The sequence below is a fragment of the Scyliorhinus torazame genome, chromosome 12 (assembly GCF_047496885.1).
Source record: "Scyliorhinus torazame isolate Kashiwa2021f chromosome 12, sScyTor2.1, whole genome shotgun sequence".
NCBI classification, from domain to species: domain Eukaryota; kingdom Metazoa; phylum Chordata; class Chondrichthyes; order Carcharhiniformes; family Scyliorhinidae; genus Scyliorhinus; species Scyliorhinus torazame.
Window position 1 is genome coordinate 10,880,899 of NC_092718.1, and position 20,692 is coordinate 10,901,590.

A 20,692-nucleotide genomic window follows, 5' to 3' on the forward strand; every position below is an offset into this window, starting at 1 on the left:
CCCCTCAACTGGGATCAGCCAGCTTATTACTGACTGGCGATCTGAGCTGAAGTCATCATGATGTGTTCAGCGGGTCACCGGGTTGGGCTAAGAGATGGTTTCTCAATGTTCCCTCTCTCGTTCATGTTACCACCCCCTACAGGGACAGAACTTGTACTGCATCCGATTCCCCTCCGACACCTCAGAGTGTGAGCTACCCAGGCGATGAGGGGGCGGGGCTTCCTCCACATTGGAGGAGCTCCCCACAGGATATAAAGCCTGACCTGGGAGCAGGTCGAGGAGGGAGATCCTGCGGGGTATGGAGAGGAGCGATGTTGTGACTAGTGTGTAATAAAGAAAGTTGTACCCTGACAGCCTGGCCTCTTGTGGAGTCTTTGCCTCCGTCTACAACAGTTCACTGCATGAAGGGTGCCTCACTAGTTATGGGCGATGGCAGAATGCACAAGTGCAAATGAAGAAACAGCTTCAATAACTCCATGGGTTTGTCGAAAAACACCAAGCAAGCTCTTGTAGTTCTCCCTCTCGGTTCCCAAACAGGAGCACATTGAACAGATCCTTCAACCTACACCCAACATAGCACACGACCCAAGGAGGGAGGCACTTACTCGAGAAAGCGGGTGATGTATTCCCTGCTGCAGCGAGACCAGGTGAGTGGGCTGGTGTCGTACAGGAGCTGCGGCGACATGATGAAAGGCCTTTTCCCGATGGGCTCGCAGTCATTGCCGGTCCCGTCATGTTGTATCCCGAAGCTGAAGTGTAAAAGAACGAGTCCCACAAAAGCAAGAAGAGGTGCAGTGGAGTCAGCTCCGAGAGTAATATCGCAGCTAGACACAGTGCAGGCTGAGGAGGTACACTTTCAAAAAGGCTGAACCTTCTGAAACGTCCTTCTTTACTTGATCATGCAATGTGGGTGTTGTTGGCAAGGTCAGCATTTATTGCCCATCATTGATTTCTTTTTTAAATTTAGCGTACCCAATTCATTTTTTTACAATTAAGGGGCAATTTAGCGTGGCCAATCCACCTACCCTGCACATTTTGGGTTGTGGGGGTGAAACCCACGCAGACACGGGGAGAATGTGCAAACTCCGCACGGACAGTGACCCGGGGCCGGGATCGAACCCGGGACCTCGACGATGTGAGGCAGCAGTGCTAACCACTGCACCATCGTGCTGCCGCCCATCACTAATTGCCCTTGAGAGGGTGGTGGTGAGCTGCCTTCTTGAACCGCCGCAGTCCCTGAGGTGCAGGTACATTTGGAGGGAATCGTGAGCCAGCAAGCAGATTGAGCAGTAACTTTCAAAAGGGAACTGCTTAAATAGTTGGAGCGGGGGGGTCATCTGCAAGGTTGCAGGGGATGAGCAAGGGCATAGGGTAAATGTCAAAGAGCTGGCACGGGCACAGAGGCCCAACGGCCTTCTCCTCTGCTGTAAGATTCTATGGGCGGGATTCTCCAGTCCTGCCGCAGGTGGGATGTTCCAGTCTCGCTGAAGTCGACACCTGGCTTGGGTTCCCCGACAAAGGCACGGGGGAGGAATGTAAATCGCCATCGACTTCGCTGGGAAGAAGATGTCGCTGGGTGCCGAAGGAGAACCACCTCCCCCACGGAATAACCCGTCCCGGGTAAGGCTGGAGAATTCCACCCGAGGATTTTTGCTGTAATTATCTGTTGACTGTGGAACATTGGCTTATGGACAATAAAGGAATCTGGGACATTTAGGCAATATCTTTAGTAAAGGTTGGTAGTATTGTGAAGTGGACTAGTAAGTGGAATAATTCTGATTGGAAAAGGGGATATGGGGCTATTAGTTCCAAACAGGGTGAGGGAATATGATGGAAGTATCAAAGGAGAGGTCATTACATGACAGTAAAAATCTGAATTTGGTTCAAACCCGTAACCATCAACTGTACTCCGTCCAAATCCATTTGCTAATTACACCTGTCAACATCCTGTTAAGATGGAAGTAAGCAACAGGTTTACTGACAGACCTTTTCCATTTATAATCTGGTACCAGCAACAGTTTCAAACTTGCTTCCAAATGTGTGCTGGGAATAGGTGAGAGGCTGGGAATCCTGCGGAGAGTAACTCACCTCCTGACTCCCCCCAAAGCCTGTCCACCATCTACAAGGCACAAGTCAGGAGTGTAGTGGAATACGCTCCACTTGCCTGGATGTGTGCAGTTACAACACCACTCAAGAAGCTTGACATCATCGAGAACCAAACAGCCCCGCTTGATTGGCACCCCTTCCACAAACATTCATTCCCTCCACCACTGATGCACAGTAACAGCCGTGTGTACCTTCTACAAGACGCAGGAACTCACCAAGGCTCCTTTGATAGAACTTTCCAAACGACCAATGCCATCTAGAAGGACGAGGCCAGCTCATACGAGGCAATGCCACCACCTGGAGATTCCATTTAAGTTACTCACCATCCTGACTTGGAAATATAACGGCCGTTCCTTCACTGTCGCTTGGTCAAAACCCTGAAACTCCCTCCCTAACAGCACGGTGGGTGTACCTACACCACATGGAATGCAGCGGTTCAGGAAGGCGGCTCAGCACCTCCTCCTCAAGGGCAATTTGGGCCTTATTAGCAACACCCGCATCGCATGAAAGATTCAAAACAATTCAATTTGCATTTCAAGAACACAGGTCTGTTTTTCTAACTGAGAATTGTCCAGTTCAATGAGGCATGCATAAAACATGAGTGATTGCGACAGGATCCTTTATTAAAAAGGCACCAGAGAGGAGCTTACACAAACCACAATATTTTGGGTGAGATGTTCACGCTGGTGGGATTTTAACAGCTGCCGACGGCGCAGTCCCACCACAGGTTTCCTGACAGAGTGGGGGGGATTCAATGGGAAATCACATTGAGGGCAGCGGGTCCAGATTAACCCACCCTCGGACAACTTAAGGTCACCTCGCACCGCCATGAAACGCCGCGGGGGAGATCAGAGAATCTCGCCCATTGTTTTTCAGCGAATATATAAATACTAAACTGGGTGCAGAGAGAATGAGGGGCGAAATTCTCCGGAAACGGCGCGATGTCCGCCGACTGGCGCCCAAAACGGCGCAAGTCAGACGGGCATCGTGCCGCCCCAAAGGTGCGGAATGCTCCGCATCTTTGGGGGCCAAGCCCCAACCTTAAGGGGTTAGGTCGGCGCCGGACGAATTTCCGCCCCGCCAGCTGGCGGAAAAGGCCTTTGGTGCCCCGCCAGCTAGCGCGGAAATGACATCTCCGGGCGGCTCATGCGCAGGAGTCTCTTCCGCCTCCGCCATGGTGGAGACCGTGGCGGAGGCGGAAGGGAAAGAGTGCCCCCACGGCACAGGCCCGCCCGCGGATCGGTGGGCCCTGATCGCGGGCCAGGCCACCGTGGGGGCACCCCCCCCCCGGGGCCAGATCGCCCCGCGCGCCCCCCACCCCCAGGACGCCGGACCCCGCCCGCGCCGCCGTGTCCCGCCGGTAAGGTAGGTGGTTTAATTTACGCCGGCGGGACAGGCATTTTAGCAGCGGGACTTCGGCCCATGCGGGCCAGAGAATCGAGCGGGGCGCCAACCGGCGCGGCGCGATACCGGCCCCCGCCGAATCTCAGGTGCCGGAGACTTCGGCAACTGGCGGGGGCGGGATTCACGCCAGCCCCCGGCGATTCTCCGACCCGGCGGGGGGTCGGAGAATCTCGCCCGAGATTACAATTTTGTGCCCAGAAATGAATTCCTGATCCTCTGCCAGTCTGTCTGACTCTGATATCTCAGCATTAAAGATCCTCTCTAATTTTCAGTCGAACCTGGAAGCACTGTAGCTCAATAAAGATACATCTGTAATTTAAAAAATTGAGAAATATCTTAATTATATGCCTTGATTTTAATGTACTGTTTTTTTTATTAAATGGGAAAAATTGGTATCTCGAGGTAATTGCAGTACAGCTGTTTAATGTATTGAAGTAACTGACATGGAAGAAAATTCACATTGCAACATATTGGAAGGAGTCCTCACGGTTTAGAACACAGAACACAGAACATACAGTGCAGAAGGAGGCCATTCGGCCCATCGAGTCTGCACCGACCCACTTAAACCCTCACTTCCACTCTATCCCCGTAACCCAATAACCCCTCCTAACCTGTTTGGTCACTAAGGGCAATTTATCATGACCAATCCACCTAACCTGCACGTCTTTGGACTGTGGGAGGAGCCCGGAGCACCCGGAGGAAACCCACGCAGGCACGGGGTGGAAGAATGGTTTACTTTCAGCTGTAACTATGGGAGTGAGTGACAGGCTAGTATCCAGACTAGGGACTTCGAAAGGGCAGAATTTAACGTGAAATGTGTGCACTCAGCAGGTGTAACCGGAGGTGGCTGTGGTTCCTGGTCCCACCCGAGAGCCATTCGGAATTGCGACATAATGCTGGATGGCCACTTTTACAGAATCATAGAATTTACAGTGTAGAAGGAGGCTATTCGGCCCATCGAGTCTGCACCGGCCCTTACAAAGAGCACCCTACTCAAGCCCACGTATCTACCCAATCCCCGTATCCCAGTAACCCCCACTTAACCTTTTTGGACACTTAGGGCAATTTATCATGGCCAATCCACCCAAACCTGTACATCTTTGGACTGTGGGAGGAAACTGGAGCACCCGGAGGAAACCCACGCAGCCACGGGGAGAACGTGCAGATTCCGCACAGACAGTGACCCAAGCTGGGAATCGAACCTGGGACCCTGGTGCTGTGAAGCAATTGTGCTAACGACTATGCTACCGTGCTGCCCTGAGTAACAGCCAGCGTAAATCGCAGCAGCAATAGACCCATGGCGAAGTTTAAAGGTGGCATGCGGAGTCTTCGCTGCCTGCAGAATGGCCAATGCTCGGAGGCGCAGCAGGCGGGACGAGGGCGGGGGACGGGGGGTGCGGGGGCGGGGGGGGGGGTACACCGGTCAGCAGTGTCCACAGAGCTTCACACTGTGCTGAGCCCAACACAGAAAGCACTCTCTCCAAACCCCCAAAACAGCACCTCAACTTGCTCATTCCCTGCGACTCCCAACCCCCTGAGTCCAAAGGCTGGAAAAGCAGTTGGTGCCCGCCTGACCCTCTTTCCTGCGCACCAAGCTTGACGTCGCATGGGGCATGTCAAATGTTGGTTAATTGGGGATTTAATCCCCTCAGCGGCAGCACAATTGTGGGCGGGCGTGCAGCCGAGCTGCCCTTACACACACTCGCCCACCGAAATATCATGCATGTGCACGATGATGTTGGAGTGTCATGTAAGAGTACCTTTAAGAAATGGGTGTTTATAAATGGGGGTGTATATAAATATCTGTAGTGAGAGTACCTTTACTACTGCAGTGATGTCAGAGAGTGGGTGGAGCTGGGCTGTCTGTCAGCTTTTTACTTTCGTTTTAGGCTGTTTGCTGCAGGGTGTGTTTTAGTTTCGTTTTCAGAGCTGGATAGCTGCAGTCACAGCCAGACGGTGTATTAGAGTCTCTCTCTGTAATCTAAAGATTAAATCGATCCTTTGGTGATTTAAAACTAATAACTACTCTCAGTAGTGACTTTAACCAGATGTGCTTCTGGTTAAAGGTTTTTTTTAAAGTCTTCTGGATGTTAAAAGGACAGCTTATGGATTACTCAGTGTTGTATTCTTTGGGGGTTGTATTTGAATTGATGGTTGCTAAGATGTTCACTGGTTGTTTTAAAAAGGTTAACTTGAGTTCATAGAATAAACATTGTTTTGCTTTAAAAAATACTTTTCCATTTCTGCTGTCCCACACCTGTAGAGTGGGCCGTGTGCTCCCCATACCACAATCTATTAAAAGTTGTGGGTCCATGATACACTTTGGGGTTCTCTAAACCATGGCCCATAACAGGGGTATGTGCCCAATGTCATCGCGCACTATTTAACACGCTTCCACGTTGGGCGCTGTGCACCTGGCAGACATAAAATTCTACCCTATATAAGATTATTTATTTATTTATATAGTGGGCTGGATTCTCCGCCCCACTACGCCACTTTTCTGCCCCGACCGGCCGGCAGGATTCTCCCTTACTCCGGTCGGTCAATGGGGTTTCCCATTGTGGGGCAGCCCCGTGCCGTCGGGAAACCCCATAACGGAGAATCACGCCAGCGGAGAATCCCGCCCAGTGTCTTTCATAGTATGCACCCAAAGCACTGACTTTGCAAGTATAGTTGCTTTTGTTTTACAGGTAGACACAAGATCACACAGCACTATTTTGATGAACTAAAGGACATCTCCCTCCGAGTTGGGAGTCGCAGGGTGTGAGCGAGTTGAGATGCTATTTTGCAGGTTTGGAGAGAGTGCTTTCTGTGAAGTTTGTTGCTCTATATTAGCTCTTAGTTAAGCTACATATTGATAAAGCAACCGTGCATTCAGCTGCCGCTAACTCTGGAATTCCCGACGTACACCTATCTCCTCCATGAACCTACCTTATCTGCCCCACTAACCTCTAATGTGGCTTGGTGTCAAATTCCATTTGGTAACACTCCTGTGAAGTGCCACATTTCAAGTTGATTTTAACAGGGTTTTTAGGGAGTTCTAGCGGCACGGTGGCACAGTGATTGTCACTGCTGCCTCACAGCACCAGGGACCCGGATCACTGTCTGTATGGAGTTTGCATGTTCTCCCCGTGTCTACGTGGGTTTCCTCCGGGTGCTCTGGTTTCCTCCCACAGTTCAAAGATGTGCCGGTTAGGTGGACTGGATGTGCTAAATTGCCCCTCAGTGTCCAAAAGTTTAGCTGGGGTTACTGGGTTACGGGGATAGGGTGGAGGTGTGGATTTAAGTAGGGTGCTCTTTCCAAGGGCCGGTGCAGACTTGATGGGCCAAATGGCTTCCTTCTGCACTGTAAATTCTACGATCTGTGAGTGTCTTGGGGCTGTAAAAGTGCTATATAAATGCAAGTCTCTCTTTAAATCTGAGTAACTAGCTGGAATCTGATCGAAGGACTCACTTTATTTATATACAGAATATACAGGACACTTGAAAGTGATTACAGGCTGGAATCTAACAGGAGTTTGATAAACTAACCACAGAACATTGGGTGCCTGGAAATGAAAAATCCCATCATGGGTTTTGCTTCATTATAAACTGTCAGAGGAAAGAGGCTGCATTTTCCGACCGTAATCTAATCTAAACTTTTCTTGAAACTATTCCAAACTGACAACTTTCTTTTCATATGCAAGATAAATGCAGATTTATTTTTAATTTTAAGTTGGAGTTTTATCCTGATTTTTGGCTCCATTTTGCCCAAGTTATTGTGAACACCAGCTCCCAGAGGTCTTAACTTCATCATTGCTTTAAACTGAATCTGTGCTTTGACGTTGAGCTGTCACAGCGGTTACATAGGAATTAGGAGCAGGCGGAGGCCATTCGGCCCCTCGAGCCTGCTCCGCCATTCAATGGGATTGTGGCTGATCTGGTTGGAACCTGAGCCCCACATTGCTGCCGCACCCCCGTTAACCTTTCACTCCTTTGAGAATCTGTTCAGATCTGCCTTATCAATGACCTTACCTCATTTGCTCTCAGGCCAGAATTTACACTGGTGGAATCTTCGGGATAGATTACAATTGAAAGAAAGAAAGAATTGTATTTCTCTTTTGTCTTCATGACCTTTGGACATCCCAAAATGCTTTACAGTCAGTTAACTAATTTTGAAGTGTAGTCACGAAGGTTGGCAGGGTGGTTAATCGTGAGGAAGGAGGTGCTGGGTTGCAGGAAGAGATAGATGGGTTGGTCAGATGGGCAGATCAGTAGCAGATGGAATTTAACCCTGAAATGTGGTATTACACATATATATCTTCGAACATGCATGATTGAGTCAAACTGCGAACCCAACTGACAATCTTAAATTGGTTTTCAGTGTAATTCTTAGCACAATCAGGATTGTTTAATGCAAGCGTTCTTCAAAGTCGGGGGCGAGACCCGCGGGTGGGTCGCGGGCGGGTGTCGGGAGCCGTTGTCCGCGACGCTCCCAATCGCGCAAATCCCCACGCAGCAGCCGGCTGCAAGCGGTCGCGAACATGTTAAAAAAAAAATTTGGCCGCATTGCGCATGCGCGCCGATGATCGGGCACGCATGCGCAGTACGGCCGCTATTTTTTTAAACGGTTGCAGCTTTTTATTTTACAAGTTCTGTAGAGGTTTTTATTCATTTATTCATTTATTTTATTCTTTTTTTTTACAAGTTCGGGGGGTTTTATTCATTTTATTCATTTATTTTACTCATTTTATTTTTTTTTTTACAAGTTCGGGGGGGGGGTTTATTTGATAAAATTTAACAGGAAATAAATTCAGAACTTTGGACAGATGGAGACTCCATACTTTTCGACACCGGAAGGCTTCACCTTCATCCAACAGGTTCCATTGGAGGAACGCGTACGAGGTCCAAAGAGACCCAAAACCATTTCCTCCATTTCTGTCAGCAGCAAACAAGGTAAGGGAAAATGGTGGGTCGCGAAGGTCGGCCGGCGTGGGTCGCGAAGGTCGGCCAGGTTGGGACCCGAAGGTTGGCCGGTTGGTAAAAATGAGTCCCCGGAAAAAAAGTTTGAAGAACACTGGTTTAATGGATGTTGTCCAATCACAGAATCACATCTAATGTTCTCTGGTTCATTCCCAGAGCTATGCTTTGACCAACCAGAGTGGGCTCTGCCCGACTTGAATTTGAACAAAGCTGGGAAGTTAACAGTTCCATGCTGCATTCTCCATGGCAATGCCTCCACCAATAAGAGTCCATCTGCCAACCAATCAGCACTCTCTTCTCATGCAATATAAGTTGTTGTCCCCCCCATTACTGTTAGTAATTTCTTGTGATTGTCCTAATGAGTGGAAGATGATAAGCTGAGACAGCATGTAGTCATCGAACATACAGTGCAGAAGGAGGCCATTCGGCCCATCGAGTCTGCACCGATCCACTTAAGCCCTCACTTCCACCCTATCCCCGTAACCCAATAACCCCTCCTTTTTTGGTCACTAAGGGCAATTTATCATGGCCAATCCACCTAACCTGCACGTCTTTGGACTCTGGGAGGAAACCGGAGCACCTGAATGAAACCCACGCAGACACGGGGAGAACGTGCAGACTCCGCACAGACAGTGACCCAGCGGGGAATCGAACCTGGGACCCTGGCACTGTGAAGCCACAGTGCTATCCACTTCTGCTACCGTGCACAAGTGGATGTCTCTTTATTTAGCAGTACTGATGTTCCGTATTACCAAATGAGTATTTGTTGTTTAATTGGTAAAAAGACACTTGGGGCCGATGTCGGCCCCGGTTGCTTGATTTTAATTTAATTTGATAAATTTCCTTTGTCGCATTTGTTTTATTTGCAGTACCCCTTTGAGACGTTGTTAATTAGTTGGTTTGTTCAGTTTTTTATTATTTACTCAACAAAAAAAAAGAAACACTTATTAACACTGTTGGTGGGTTGTGGAGTTAAGAGTTATACATTTGTAATGTCTCACTTTGTGACTCAATCTAAAACTGAATGAAGATTGACTTCTAGTCTCCTCCTTTACCAACTGGTTGTGAGAAATTTAATATTAACCAGGGAACGGTGGCCATTACCTGAACTGACCTCAGAGAATTCAGCAGCTGCCTGAGAATGGGGAGAGCCGTGAGCGCGAGTTGCCAGACTTACTTATGCCCGAGCTCGTGGGCGACGGTGAATGCCAGAGGAAGGCCCGAGTCCTCGTTGATGCTGCAGCTCCTGTGGGGCTGGCACATTCCGGAAACGTGTGACAATCCCAGCGTCTCACATGGGCGGTTCATTCCGGCACAGATGTCCTTCCTTGTCAACACAAGAGAAACAACATTCAAAATGGCTTCTCATCCAGTCTCAGACAATGGGAGAGCTCAGAGGTGAAATTACTCGACAATAGCTAAAGTGAGAAGAACTCCCATTGTGTGCTCACATCTACTGGGCAATCTCAGCTGCCCTCTCTGACCCTGGTCTTTGGCCAGCGATTGACTAGTAGCCCAGTGCACACCCGTGGGCCCCCTCGTATTGTAACCCATAAACCCACTGTAACAACAGTGCCAATATTTTCCACAGTCGGATCCCTGGGTCACTTGCAAGTCACGTCACAATGCAACACTCACTATTACCACCCTGTCCACCACAGAATCATCCTGCACAATGCACACTGTTAATCCAACCGTGCAACATAGAACAATGTCTTGGAACCCAAAATCATTTCATAGAATTATCATAGAATTTACAGTGCAGAAGGAGGCCATTCGGCCCATCGAGTCTGCACCGGCTCTTGGAAAGAGCACCCTACCCAAGGCCAACACCTCCACCCTATCCCCATAACCCAGTAATCCCACCCAACACTAAGGGCAATTTTGGACACTAAGGGCAATTTATCATGGTCAATCCACCTAACCTATTTGTAACATATAAAATTATAATCGAAATAATAATTTCATAATGTGACAAAAGTATCTTTAATCTGCACAGCCTTCGCTAAATGAGCTCACGGTTGGAGCAATTGATGGGAAAATCAATATGATTGCAGTGGTTAGCACTGTTGCTTCACAGCTCCAGGGTCCCAGGTTCGATTCCCGGCTTGGGTCACTGTCTGTGCGGAGTCCGCACGTTCTCCCGTGTCTGCGTGGGTTTCCTCCGGGCGCTCCGGTTTCCTCCCACAAGTCACGAAAGACGTGCTGTTAGGTGAATTGGACATTCTGAATTCTCCCTCTGTGTACCCGAACAGGTGCTGGAATGTGGCGACTAGGGGATTTTCACAGTAACCGTGTTAATGTAAGTCGACTTGTGACACTAATAAAGATTATTATTATGTGGATTTGCTCCTCCGCTACATTTTCCTGTTTCAGGCCATCAGTTCTAGTAAGTGTTCCAAGGCATTGTTACTCGAAAGGGGTGATTTACAAAGCGCTGTTGTTAACTATACTGTCCCAGTCGATAATCCAAGCACAGGCATAATAAAGTAATAAGACCTCTCAAAAATAAAACTGTGCTAACTTTCTATAAACTCCAGTAAATTTAAATTATTTCAGGGATTCATTCATGGTCACTTAATCCAGTGGATTCAACCCTTCCTCATTCACTTCCACAGGACAAAATTCTGATCGATTAAACTTTGCACCATTCTCTCCCGTTGTGTGGGATTCCAAAAGATAAAACTCCTTCCAGTCACTCCCGCTGTACAGAATTCCACTGGACCTGACTTTCACTCATTACTCCTGTTTTGATAGAATTCCTGTGCAGTGAACCAGTTCCTATTCACCTCTTCCTGAATTGGATTCTAAAACTTTGGCATTTTTATTTTTAATAATATAATAACCTTTTATTGTCACAAGTATGAAGTTACTGTGAAAAGCCCCTGTGAAATGCTAAATGGATGAAATAGAATGGTTATTCTGTCAAGTATACTCTTGAGAGAGCAGCATGATTTATAAACTTAATCAAATCGTGTGCGTACTATTTATCCTTTGGCTCACAATTTCTTGTTAGGATTGGAGAGTTGAATAAATGATTTAATGGCTTGTGGGCTGAAGGGTTGTTATCTTCTTGGTTTCAATCTGCAGTTTCCAGAAATCCTGGCCGATTCTTGGCAAATTGATGCTGAGTTTCCTGGGAGTACGATCCTGAAATTGACATGGAATGCTGCCTGCTACACACAGGACATTAACAAAACTACACCAAGCCAGTGGACCCCAACAATAAAATGCTGAGCTTGAGTTCAGGGCCCTCAGCTAATGTGCCAGTTAATATACAATGTCAGTGTTAATATACAATGTCAGCGTTCCCTGAATTTCCCATCGCCGGCCAGCTTCTGGAAAAAGAGAAGTAAAGATTTACTCTGGGATAGATTTCCCAACTTGCGTTGAGAGATCAATTATCCCGTCTCATTTTTCCTTTTCAAGAAGCTGCTGTGCTTTCTGTCGTGTTATTCACCCTGGGGTAGCACGGACTGCAACACGATGCAGTGAAATGATCAAGCATACACCAAATGTGGCGTTGGTTCAATAAGATTTATTGAACTTCAGTAACGAAGCACACAGCTGCCTGTGGGTTGACTCTCTACTACTCTAAGTAAACTAACATTAACTATCTAGACCAGGCTAGCTCTGATCCACGTGTAGAAGGTGCTGACTGATATATACACCCTGACTGTCACTACAGTTGTCACCAGTGGAAAGAGGCAGAGTGCTGATGCCTCGTGTGTTTTATAGTTGGAAGCCCCCCCTCTGGTGTTCTGTCTGGGTGATTGGTCGTGTTCTGTCCTGTATGTTGATTGGCTCACCTGGGTGTCTGTCACTGCCTGCTTTTACCTCATGATGTGCATGGGTGCATATTGTGACACTTTCAATGTGGGAAAACATTGCAAGGAGTGTCACAGGAACACAAAACACAAAATTTAACAAATAGCAAAAAAGGAGGCTTTAAAGAATGCCTTTAAGAGAGAGCAGGGTGAAGAGGCAGGGAGTTCCAAATCTTCGGGCGCAGGTGGATGAAGGCACGGCAGCTACTGGTGGAATGATGCAAGTGAAGGATGCAGAAGAGGCTGGAATTAGAAGAGTGCGTGGAGACCTGAGACTATTAATTGTATGTTAATTGTATTTAGGTTCTGGAAGTTCACTGAGGATTAATCTCCGCTCCTATAAAAAGCAGCAAGTTGCTTTAAGAGTTTAGTTTTTTGTTACAGTGTGCCTTTAAGTTCTATCAATGAATTAACTCCTTTACATTTGTTCATTTGGTTTATAAAAGAGTGAGTGTGAGGTGTATGTTTGCAATGTGTATCTCTGTAACGCTGATAACGAGTGTAAAATTCAGGCTTCAGTCGCATTCTTCATCACCTTGCTCTTTGGACCCTAACACAGAGTATTGTCAGGAGAGGTGCTTACAGGGACAGGGAAGGGTTGGAATATGAGGATGAAGGGGGTGGTGGAAACAATCAAATTGGATGCGTGATGCCCCATTGCAAATCGATCCACTATCCAGGGATGGTCACCACTCACAATGGACGACTGGGGTGGAGTCCGGAACTAACAATCCAATCTCAGAGGCAGGAATCAGACCCCTGAGCCTGTGGACACTCAGCATCAACAGTGATATCAGGAGGGGAAGGTCTAACATGTTGTTGTATTCTTCCGGAGCTTTTCCTGATGAGCTCTTGTTTGCAGGAGCTACAAATGGAGATCTCAATCTTATTGTGCAATTATTCTAGATACAACCAATGGTAATTGTTACCCGGGGCAATATTTTTTAAGGAATCATGAAGAACTTTTGCTTCTTAAAATTCAGAACTAGAGTAAGAACAATAGGCCAAAATCGCTGCAGGCGAAGGGGCGGAGAATCGATTTTCTCGCAAGGAATTGGGACCCGATTCTGCGGGCCTCGAAGAGCGGCGTACTCCCGCCTGGGTCCTACCTGGGGCCTTTGCTAGAGGCCCTCTCCGCCCCGACCGGCCAAAGTTCTGACGGCGTGGAACTAATGTGCTCCAGCCGGTTGGGATATTCGCGTGGCGGCTGCGGACTCAGTCTGTGTCCGCCCTGGTCGGGGACGGGCTGATCGGCGGGCAGGGGAGGGGCCTTCGAGGTGGCCGGGAAATGGTTGTGCGGATGGACAGGGTCGGGTGCGCGGCCGATCGGGGGGTTTCTCTTTGGGTCTAGCTCTGCGATCCGAGTCCGCCATGGAACACGACGCGGCCGCTGGAGGCCACCGTGTGCAGGCACGGCCTCCGACCCAGATGTGCGGGGGCCCGTATCTGCAGCAAAGGCCGCGAAATCGACTGCGGGTCCCTGCCACCCCCCTGCAGGACTGGGAATTCGTGCCCCTTTGAAGGCAGTTTTTCTGGCGTGAAGCTCCACCGTTTTGATGCCGAGGTGGGGGTCATTGTCCCAATAATGGAGAATCCAGCCCAACATGTGGAATAACCAGTGATCTGGGAAAAATACTGGCCGGGATTCTCCGAAACCACGGCCAAGTGTTGACGCCGGCATCAAAACCGGCGCGAGCGACGCCGGCGCCAAAGGGCCTCCAGGCCCAGTCATTCCCCCCTTCCTCGGGGGCTAGCACGGTGCAGGAGTGCTGTGCCAGGCATGGGCCCGCGCATGCACGCCATGGACTGTGTGGGTCTGCGCATGCCCACCACGGCTGTCTCCACGCCAGCTCCCGGGAAATATGGCGGAGCCCTACAGCGCCCGGCGCGGAGGAACATAGGCCCCCCCCTCCCCCGGATCGCGGGCCTAGCCACCATGGAGGGCCCCCCCCCCCCCCCCCGCAGTCGGAACGGCGAGGTCGTGCCGGCTAGGGCCATACGTAACCCACGCCGGAAGGACTCAGTGGAACTCAGCGGGCACTCGGCCCGTCGAGAGCGGAGAATGGGGATGAGAGAATCGACGGCCACGGCGTCGGAGCAGCGAGGAGCCTGACCTGCCGCGGGCTCGGAGAATCCCACCCAGGGCACATTCTGGATGATGTGCACTGTATGGCTCTTTTACTCTGTTGTAATTTAGGAAGTTCAACAACCCGTTTGTGCGCAGCAAGCTCCCACTGACGGGAATGAGTTGAATAATGTTGTTCGCTGTTTATTGAGGGATTAACGTTGGGCAGTACTCCCCTGCTCCTCTTCAAAATAATGCTGTAGGGTCTTTCCCTTCATCCAGAGAGAAAAAGGAAGTCCCCAACTGAAGGCCCAACCTTGAGAAAGAAACAAAGTGGAATATATCCAACTGAATCACGTGTAAAATAACAGATCAGGTTAACGGCCACACAGATCAGAAGTGTTTCCAATGGGAAGGGCAGATAGACAAGGAGATTGACCGAGGCTCCATTCCTTACCGTGTGAGAAGGAGGGCCACATCATGGTGTGTGGGGTGATTGTCCCCCTTAATGTTGATCTTTTTTTGCCACTTGCAGAAGCTTGTCAGGGTGTTGTCAGCGTGATGCGTTATCTTGAGGTCCTCCTGATAAAACAATAGAAAATAGTGAGTGTCCAATGTGAGTGTCCACTGGGCCTTCAGATCAAACAGTCACAGGGTCAGCGGAACCGTTTGTGGCACGAGACGAGGAGAGGAGGGATTGGCCTAAGAGCTGGGATGGTAAAGGAAAGATTTAATAGAGGTATTCACAATTATGAGCAGTTTTGACAGAGTTAGTAAGAAGAGATATTTTCACTGCCAGAATGGTTTCTAACCAGAGGACACAGATCATCGGCAAAAATCTCCAGAGCTGAGCTGAGGAAATATGTTATGATCGTTGTTGGGTGGAATTCAATGGAAACATTTCTAAGTTCCCCTGTGGTGGGTTTTTCAGGGGATTTGCCGTCAGCTCTGCAGACGAGTTGCCGACTGCTATCCAATGACACGTAGACTGCGCTCTTCCCAAAAGGGAAAAAGGTTCCCTAGCGAGCGTGTTTCCCGCCACACTCGCAGTGTAGCGAGAGATCGGGAAGCATTTTTAAATGGCATCCCAATCTCCGAGGCCCCCAAAAGAACCCCCGAGCTCCCCCCCAACCAAAACCCCTCCCCCCACCCAAACAAAATACGGGAGGGTCCCCAGCATTCCCCCCACACCGGGAAACCACGGCCCGAACCCACGGGTGCAGAAAATGCCAGCTTGGCACCTTGGCAATGCCAGGGTGCCACTGCCAAGGTACCCAGGTGCACCAGCAGTGCCAGGGCTCCACACTGCCTAATGGGCATGCAGCTGGGGGACTCCAATCCCCTGGGATACCCCCACAAGTGCCATTTGTGGGGGACCAGTTTTTTTTCCAAAAAAATATACTTTATTCATAAAATCTATCATAATCATTACAGAACATTTCGAATTGTCTTGACTGTACATTTCCATCAGAGTTACACATTGCCTTGACTTCCTTCCATTCATTTTTGATAATATTACACACATATCACTCTTTACGTTACAATTCCTTCTTAAATATTTACATTGTCATGTTTCTTTTATACATTGGAGTGTTAATGACCCAGACCGAGGGGAGTTTACACTGTTACCCGCCCCTCGGTGTACATTTGCTGGTAAGACCTTACACAGTGGTCTTTCCTCATTGCGCCTTGGCGGCAGCTGCCCCAAGCTTGAGTGCGTCCCTCAGCACGTAGTCCTGGACCTTGGAATGTGCCAGTCTGCAACACTCGGTCGAGGACAGCTCTTTGCACTGGAAGATCAGCAAGTTTCGGGCAGACCAAAGAGCGTCTTTCACCGAGTTGATGACCTTCCAGCAGCAGTTGATGTTTGTCTTGGTGTGTGTCCCTGGAAACAGTCCGTAGAGCACAGAGTCCTGTGTCACAGAGCTGCTCGGGATGAACCTTGACAAATATCACTGCATCTCTCTCCAGACCTTCTTTGCAAAGGCACATTCCACAAGGAGGTGGGTGACCGTCTCATTTCCCCAACAGCCACTCCGAGGGCAGCGTGCAACGGCGCAGAGCCTTCGGGTGTACATGAAGAATCTGACAGGGGGGGCCCTTCTCACCACCAGCCAAGCTAGGTCTTGGTGCTTGTTTGTAAGTTCTGGTGATGAGGCGTTCTGCCAGATGACTCTGACAGTCTGCTCAGGGAACTGTCCAATGTCCTCCACAGTCTCCTTTTCCCTGAGGGCCTCGAGGACATTACGTGCTGACCATTGCTTCATTGCCTTGTGGTCGAAGGTGTTTTTCTTCAAAAGCTTTTCCACGAAGGATAGGTGGTACGGCACGGTCCAACTACTTGGAGCGTTCCGCGGCAATGAGGCCAGGCCCATCCTTCGTAACACCGGGGACAGGTAGAACCTCAGTATGTAGTGACACTTGGTGTTTGCATAACGGGGGTCCACGCACAGCTTGATGCAGCTGGACACAAAGGTGGATGAGGGAGGCGTTGGGTACGTTCCGCCCTCCCTTCTCCAGAGGTTTGTACATGGTGTCCCTTCGGACACGGTCCATCTTGGATCTCCAGATAAATTTGAAGATGGCCCGGGTGACTGCTGTGGCGTAGGGTCGGGTTATGGGCCAGACCTTCGCCACGTGCAGTGACACTGAGAGTACCTCACACCTGATGACCAGTTTTGCCCGCAATGGAGAGGGAGCGTTGCTCCCACCAGCCCAGTTTCTGTCTTACCTTGGCGATGCGCTCCTCCCAGTTTTTGGTGCACGCCCCAGCTGCTCTGAACCATATCCCCAGCACCTTCAGGTAATCTGACCTGACAGTGAAGGGGACAAAGGATCGGTCAGCCCAGTTCCGAAAGAACATGGCCTCGCTCTTGCCATGGTTTACCTTGGCTCCCGAGGCCAGTTCAAACTGGTCGCAGGCATTCAAGAGCCTGTGTACAGACGCGGGATCCGAGCAGAAGACGGTGACGTCTTCCATGTACAGGGAGGCCTTAACTTGCACGCCTCCGCTGCCTGGCATCGTCACTCCTCTTATACCCGGATCCTTCCTGATGGACTCGGCAAAAGGTTCTATGCAGCACAAAAACAGGGCCGAGGAGAGAGGGCAGCCCTGCCTGACTCAAGATTTGATCTGGAACTTTTCTGATTCCCACCCATTGATTGAGACTGCGCTATAGATGTTTGTGTAGAGCAGTTTGATCCAATTGCGAATTCTCTCCCCAAACCCCATTTTGGAGAGCACATCCATCATGTAGGTGTGTGATATTCTGTCAAAAGCCTTCTCCTGGTCAAGGCTGATGAGGCAGGTGTCCACCCTCCTGTCCTGCACGTAGGCGATCGTATCCCTGAGTAGCGCGAGGCTATCAGAGATCTTCCTGCCGGGTACAGCACAGGTCTGGTCAGGGTGGATCACCGACTGCAGAGCAGACTTGACCCGATTGGCGATGACCTTGGCTAGAATTTTGTAATCCACATTCAACAGTGAAATGGGTCGCCAATTTCGAATTTCTTCCCTTTCCTCCTTCTGCTTGTAGATGAGGGTGATGATGCCTTTCCTCATGAACTCTGACATGCTGCCTTCCAGAAGCATACTCTCGTACACGTCCAGCAGGTCTGGGCCCATCCAGTTCCACAGCGCCGAATACAACGCAACCAGTAAGCCGTCGCTTCCGGGAGTTTTACTCGTCTCGAAGGACTTGACGGCCTTTGTCAGCTCATCCAGAGTTAGCGGTTTGTCCAGGTTTTCCAGCTCGCTGTCGCCTAAGACCTCCGTGATAGACGACAGTAAGGTCTGGGAAACAGGGTTATCAGTTGGCTTCAGGTCATACAGTCCGGCATAAAAGGATTGGCTGATCCTCAGGATGTCAGACTGCGATGACTTTACAGAGCCATCTTCTTCCTTCAGGCTCCTGATCACGGAGGGACCAGTACCAAACAACGCTCGCCCGAGGTCTCCGAGGCGAAGTGGTTGAATCCCAAAGCCTCAGGTACCTCGGGAATCTGCACATTAGAGTGGGGCTTATTGCCTCACTCTATTATGCAGATTTGCCGAAAGGTGATCCCGGCCATTGCGTTGAATCTCGCGCGGCATTGCGAGCCGGGGAGATCCCGGGAGCGGGGTCTTCTGCCGTTCAGTGGCCACGCCGCACCGTGGCAAGCTGTTTTCCCAGCGCAGCGTGTCTGTAGGATCGGACCTGGAGTCAATTCTTTGACCCTGGCAGTTTCTCATCGGTTTACCCCACACTTTGAATTTTTTCTAGCACTGGGAAGCGGAACTCAGAGATCGGGCCGCCCTTTTGAAAGGGTGCCGTGATCTCTATGTGAGCTTGTGCCCCCCCCCCCCCTCCCCCCCACACACACACACACACATGGGTACTACCCCATGCCCCTTAACTGAGGACACTCCATTTACAGAAGCCCCCCGCTTCCCGGACCCCCACCCTTCAACACCCGCTCCACCCTCCTTTCATAGGCATGGCCCCCCTCAGGCCTGGACACTTGGCAGTGCCACCCAGGCATCTTGGCAGTGCCAAGGGGCCATCTGGGTAGTGCCAATGTGCCCATATTCCAGGGGGAGGGCCAGGGGGCCACTCTGCACTATCCCTAATCACCCAGGAGCCTCCAATTGTCTGGGAGACCCCCTCAGGTGCCATTCTGCTTGATCCATATTCTTGTGGACCAGTACTGACTGGCGTCCGGCTGCATAAGACCATAAGAGATAGGAATCAAATTAGGCCACTCGGCCCATCAAGTCTGCTCTGCCATTCAATCATGGCTGATATTTCTCTCATCTCCATTCTCCTGCCTTCTCCCCATAGCTCCTGATCCCCTTATTAATCAAGAACCTATCTATCTCTGTCTTAAAGACACTCAGTGATTTCGCCAAGTGTTCCACAGATCCACTATCCTCTGGCTGAAGAAATTCCTCCTCATCTCTGTTTTGAAGGATCGTCCCTTTAGTCTGAGATGGTGTCCTCTGGTTCTAGTTTTTCCTACAAGTGGAAACATCCTCTCCACATCCACTCTATCCAGGCCTCACAGTATCCTGGAAGTTTCAATAAGATCCCCCCTCATCCTTCGAGTACAGACCCAGAGTCCTCAAACGTTCCTCATACGACAAGCTCTTCATTCCAGGGATCATTCTTGTGAACCTCCTCTGGATGCTTTTCAAGGCCAGCATATCCTTCCTTAGTTATGGGGTCTAAAACTGCTCACAATATTCCAAATGCTTCAAGTTTTTAGGTGTCCAGATCACCAACAACCTGTTCTGGTCCCCCCATAACGACACTATAGTTAAGAAAGCCCACCAATGCTTCTACTTTCTCAGCTACGACTCTCACCAACTTTTACAGATGCACCATTGAAAGCATTCTTTCTGATTGTATCACAGCTTGGTATGGTTCCTGCTCTGCCCAAGACCGCAGGAAACTACAAAAGGTTGTCAATGTAGCCCAGTCCATCACGCAAACCAGCCTCTCATCCATTGACTCTGTCTATAATTCCCGCTGCCAGAAAGGCCGCCAGCATAATTAAGGACCCCACGCACCCCAGACATACTCTCTTCCACCTTCTTCCGCCAGGAAAAAGATACAAAAGTGTGAGGTCACGTACCAACCAACTCAAGAACAGCTTCTCCCCTACTGCCATCAGACATTTGAATGGACCTACCTCGAATTAAGTTGCTCTTTTCTCTACACCCTAGCTATGATTGTAACATTATATTCTGCAGTCTCTCCTTCCTTCCCTATGTACGGTATGCATTATTTGTACAGCAGGCAAGATACAATACTTTTCACTGTATACTAATACATGTGACTATAATAAATCAAATCAAATAGGGTCTGACCAGAGCCTCATACAGCGTCAGAAGTACATCCCTGCTCTTGTATTCTAGCCCTCTCGACATGGGGCGCCCTGGGTAGGTGTCAGTATTTTCTGTAGTTCCCTGGGTAGGTGTCAGTATTTACTGGGGGTTCCCGGGGAGTGTGTCAGTATTTACTGTGGTTCCCGGGGAGTGTCTCAGTATTTACTGGGGGTTCCTAGGGAGTTTGTCAGTATTTACTGGGGGTTCCCGTGGAGTGTGTCAGTATTTACTGGGGGTTCCCAGGGAGTGTGTCAGTATTTACTGGGTGTTCCCAGGGAGGTGTCAGTATTTACTGGGGGTTCCCAGGGAGTGTGTCAGTATTTACTGGGGGTTCCCGGGGAGTGTGTCAGTATTTACTGGGGGTTCCCGGGGTGTGTGTCAGTATTTACTGGGGGTTCCCGGGGAGTGTGTCAGTATTTACTGGGGTTCCCGGGGAGTGTGTCAGTATTTCTTGGGAGTTCC

General features: G+C 49.7%; 1 protein-coding gene across 1 annotated transcript in view; it reads right to left on the reverse strand.

Moving 5' to 3' along the window:
* Positions 1-20,692, reverse strand: part of LOC140387312 (uncharacterized) — a 404,134-nt gene that overhangs the window by 292,532 nt on the left and 90,910 nt on the right. Inside the window, exons 6-8 of the mRNA XM_072470241.1 lie at positions 14,822-14,946; positions 9,650-9,799; positions 606-749 (exon numbers count right to left, since the gene is read on the reverse strand). Of these exons, the coding sequence (XP_072326342.1) occupies positions 606-749; positions 9,650-9,799; positions 14,822-14,946 (419 nt within the window). The remainder of the gene's footprint in view (positions 1-605; positions 750-9,649; positions 9,800-14,821; positions 14,947-20,692) is intronic.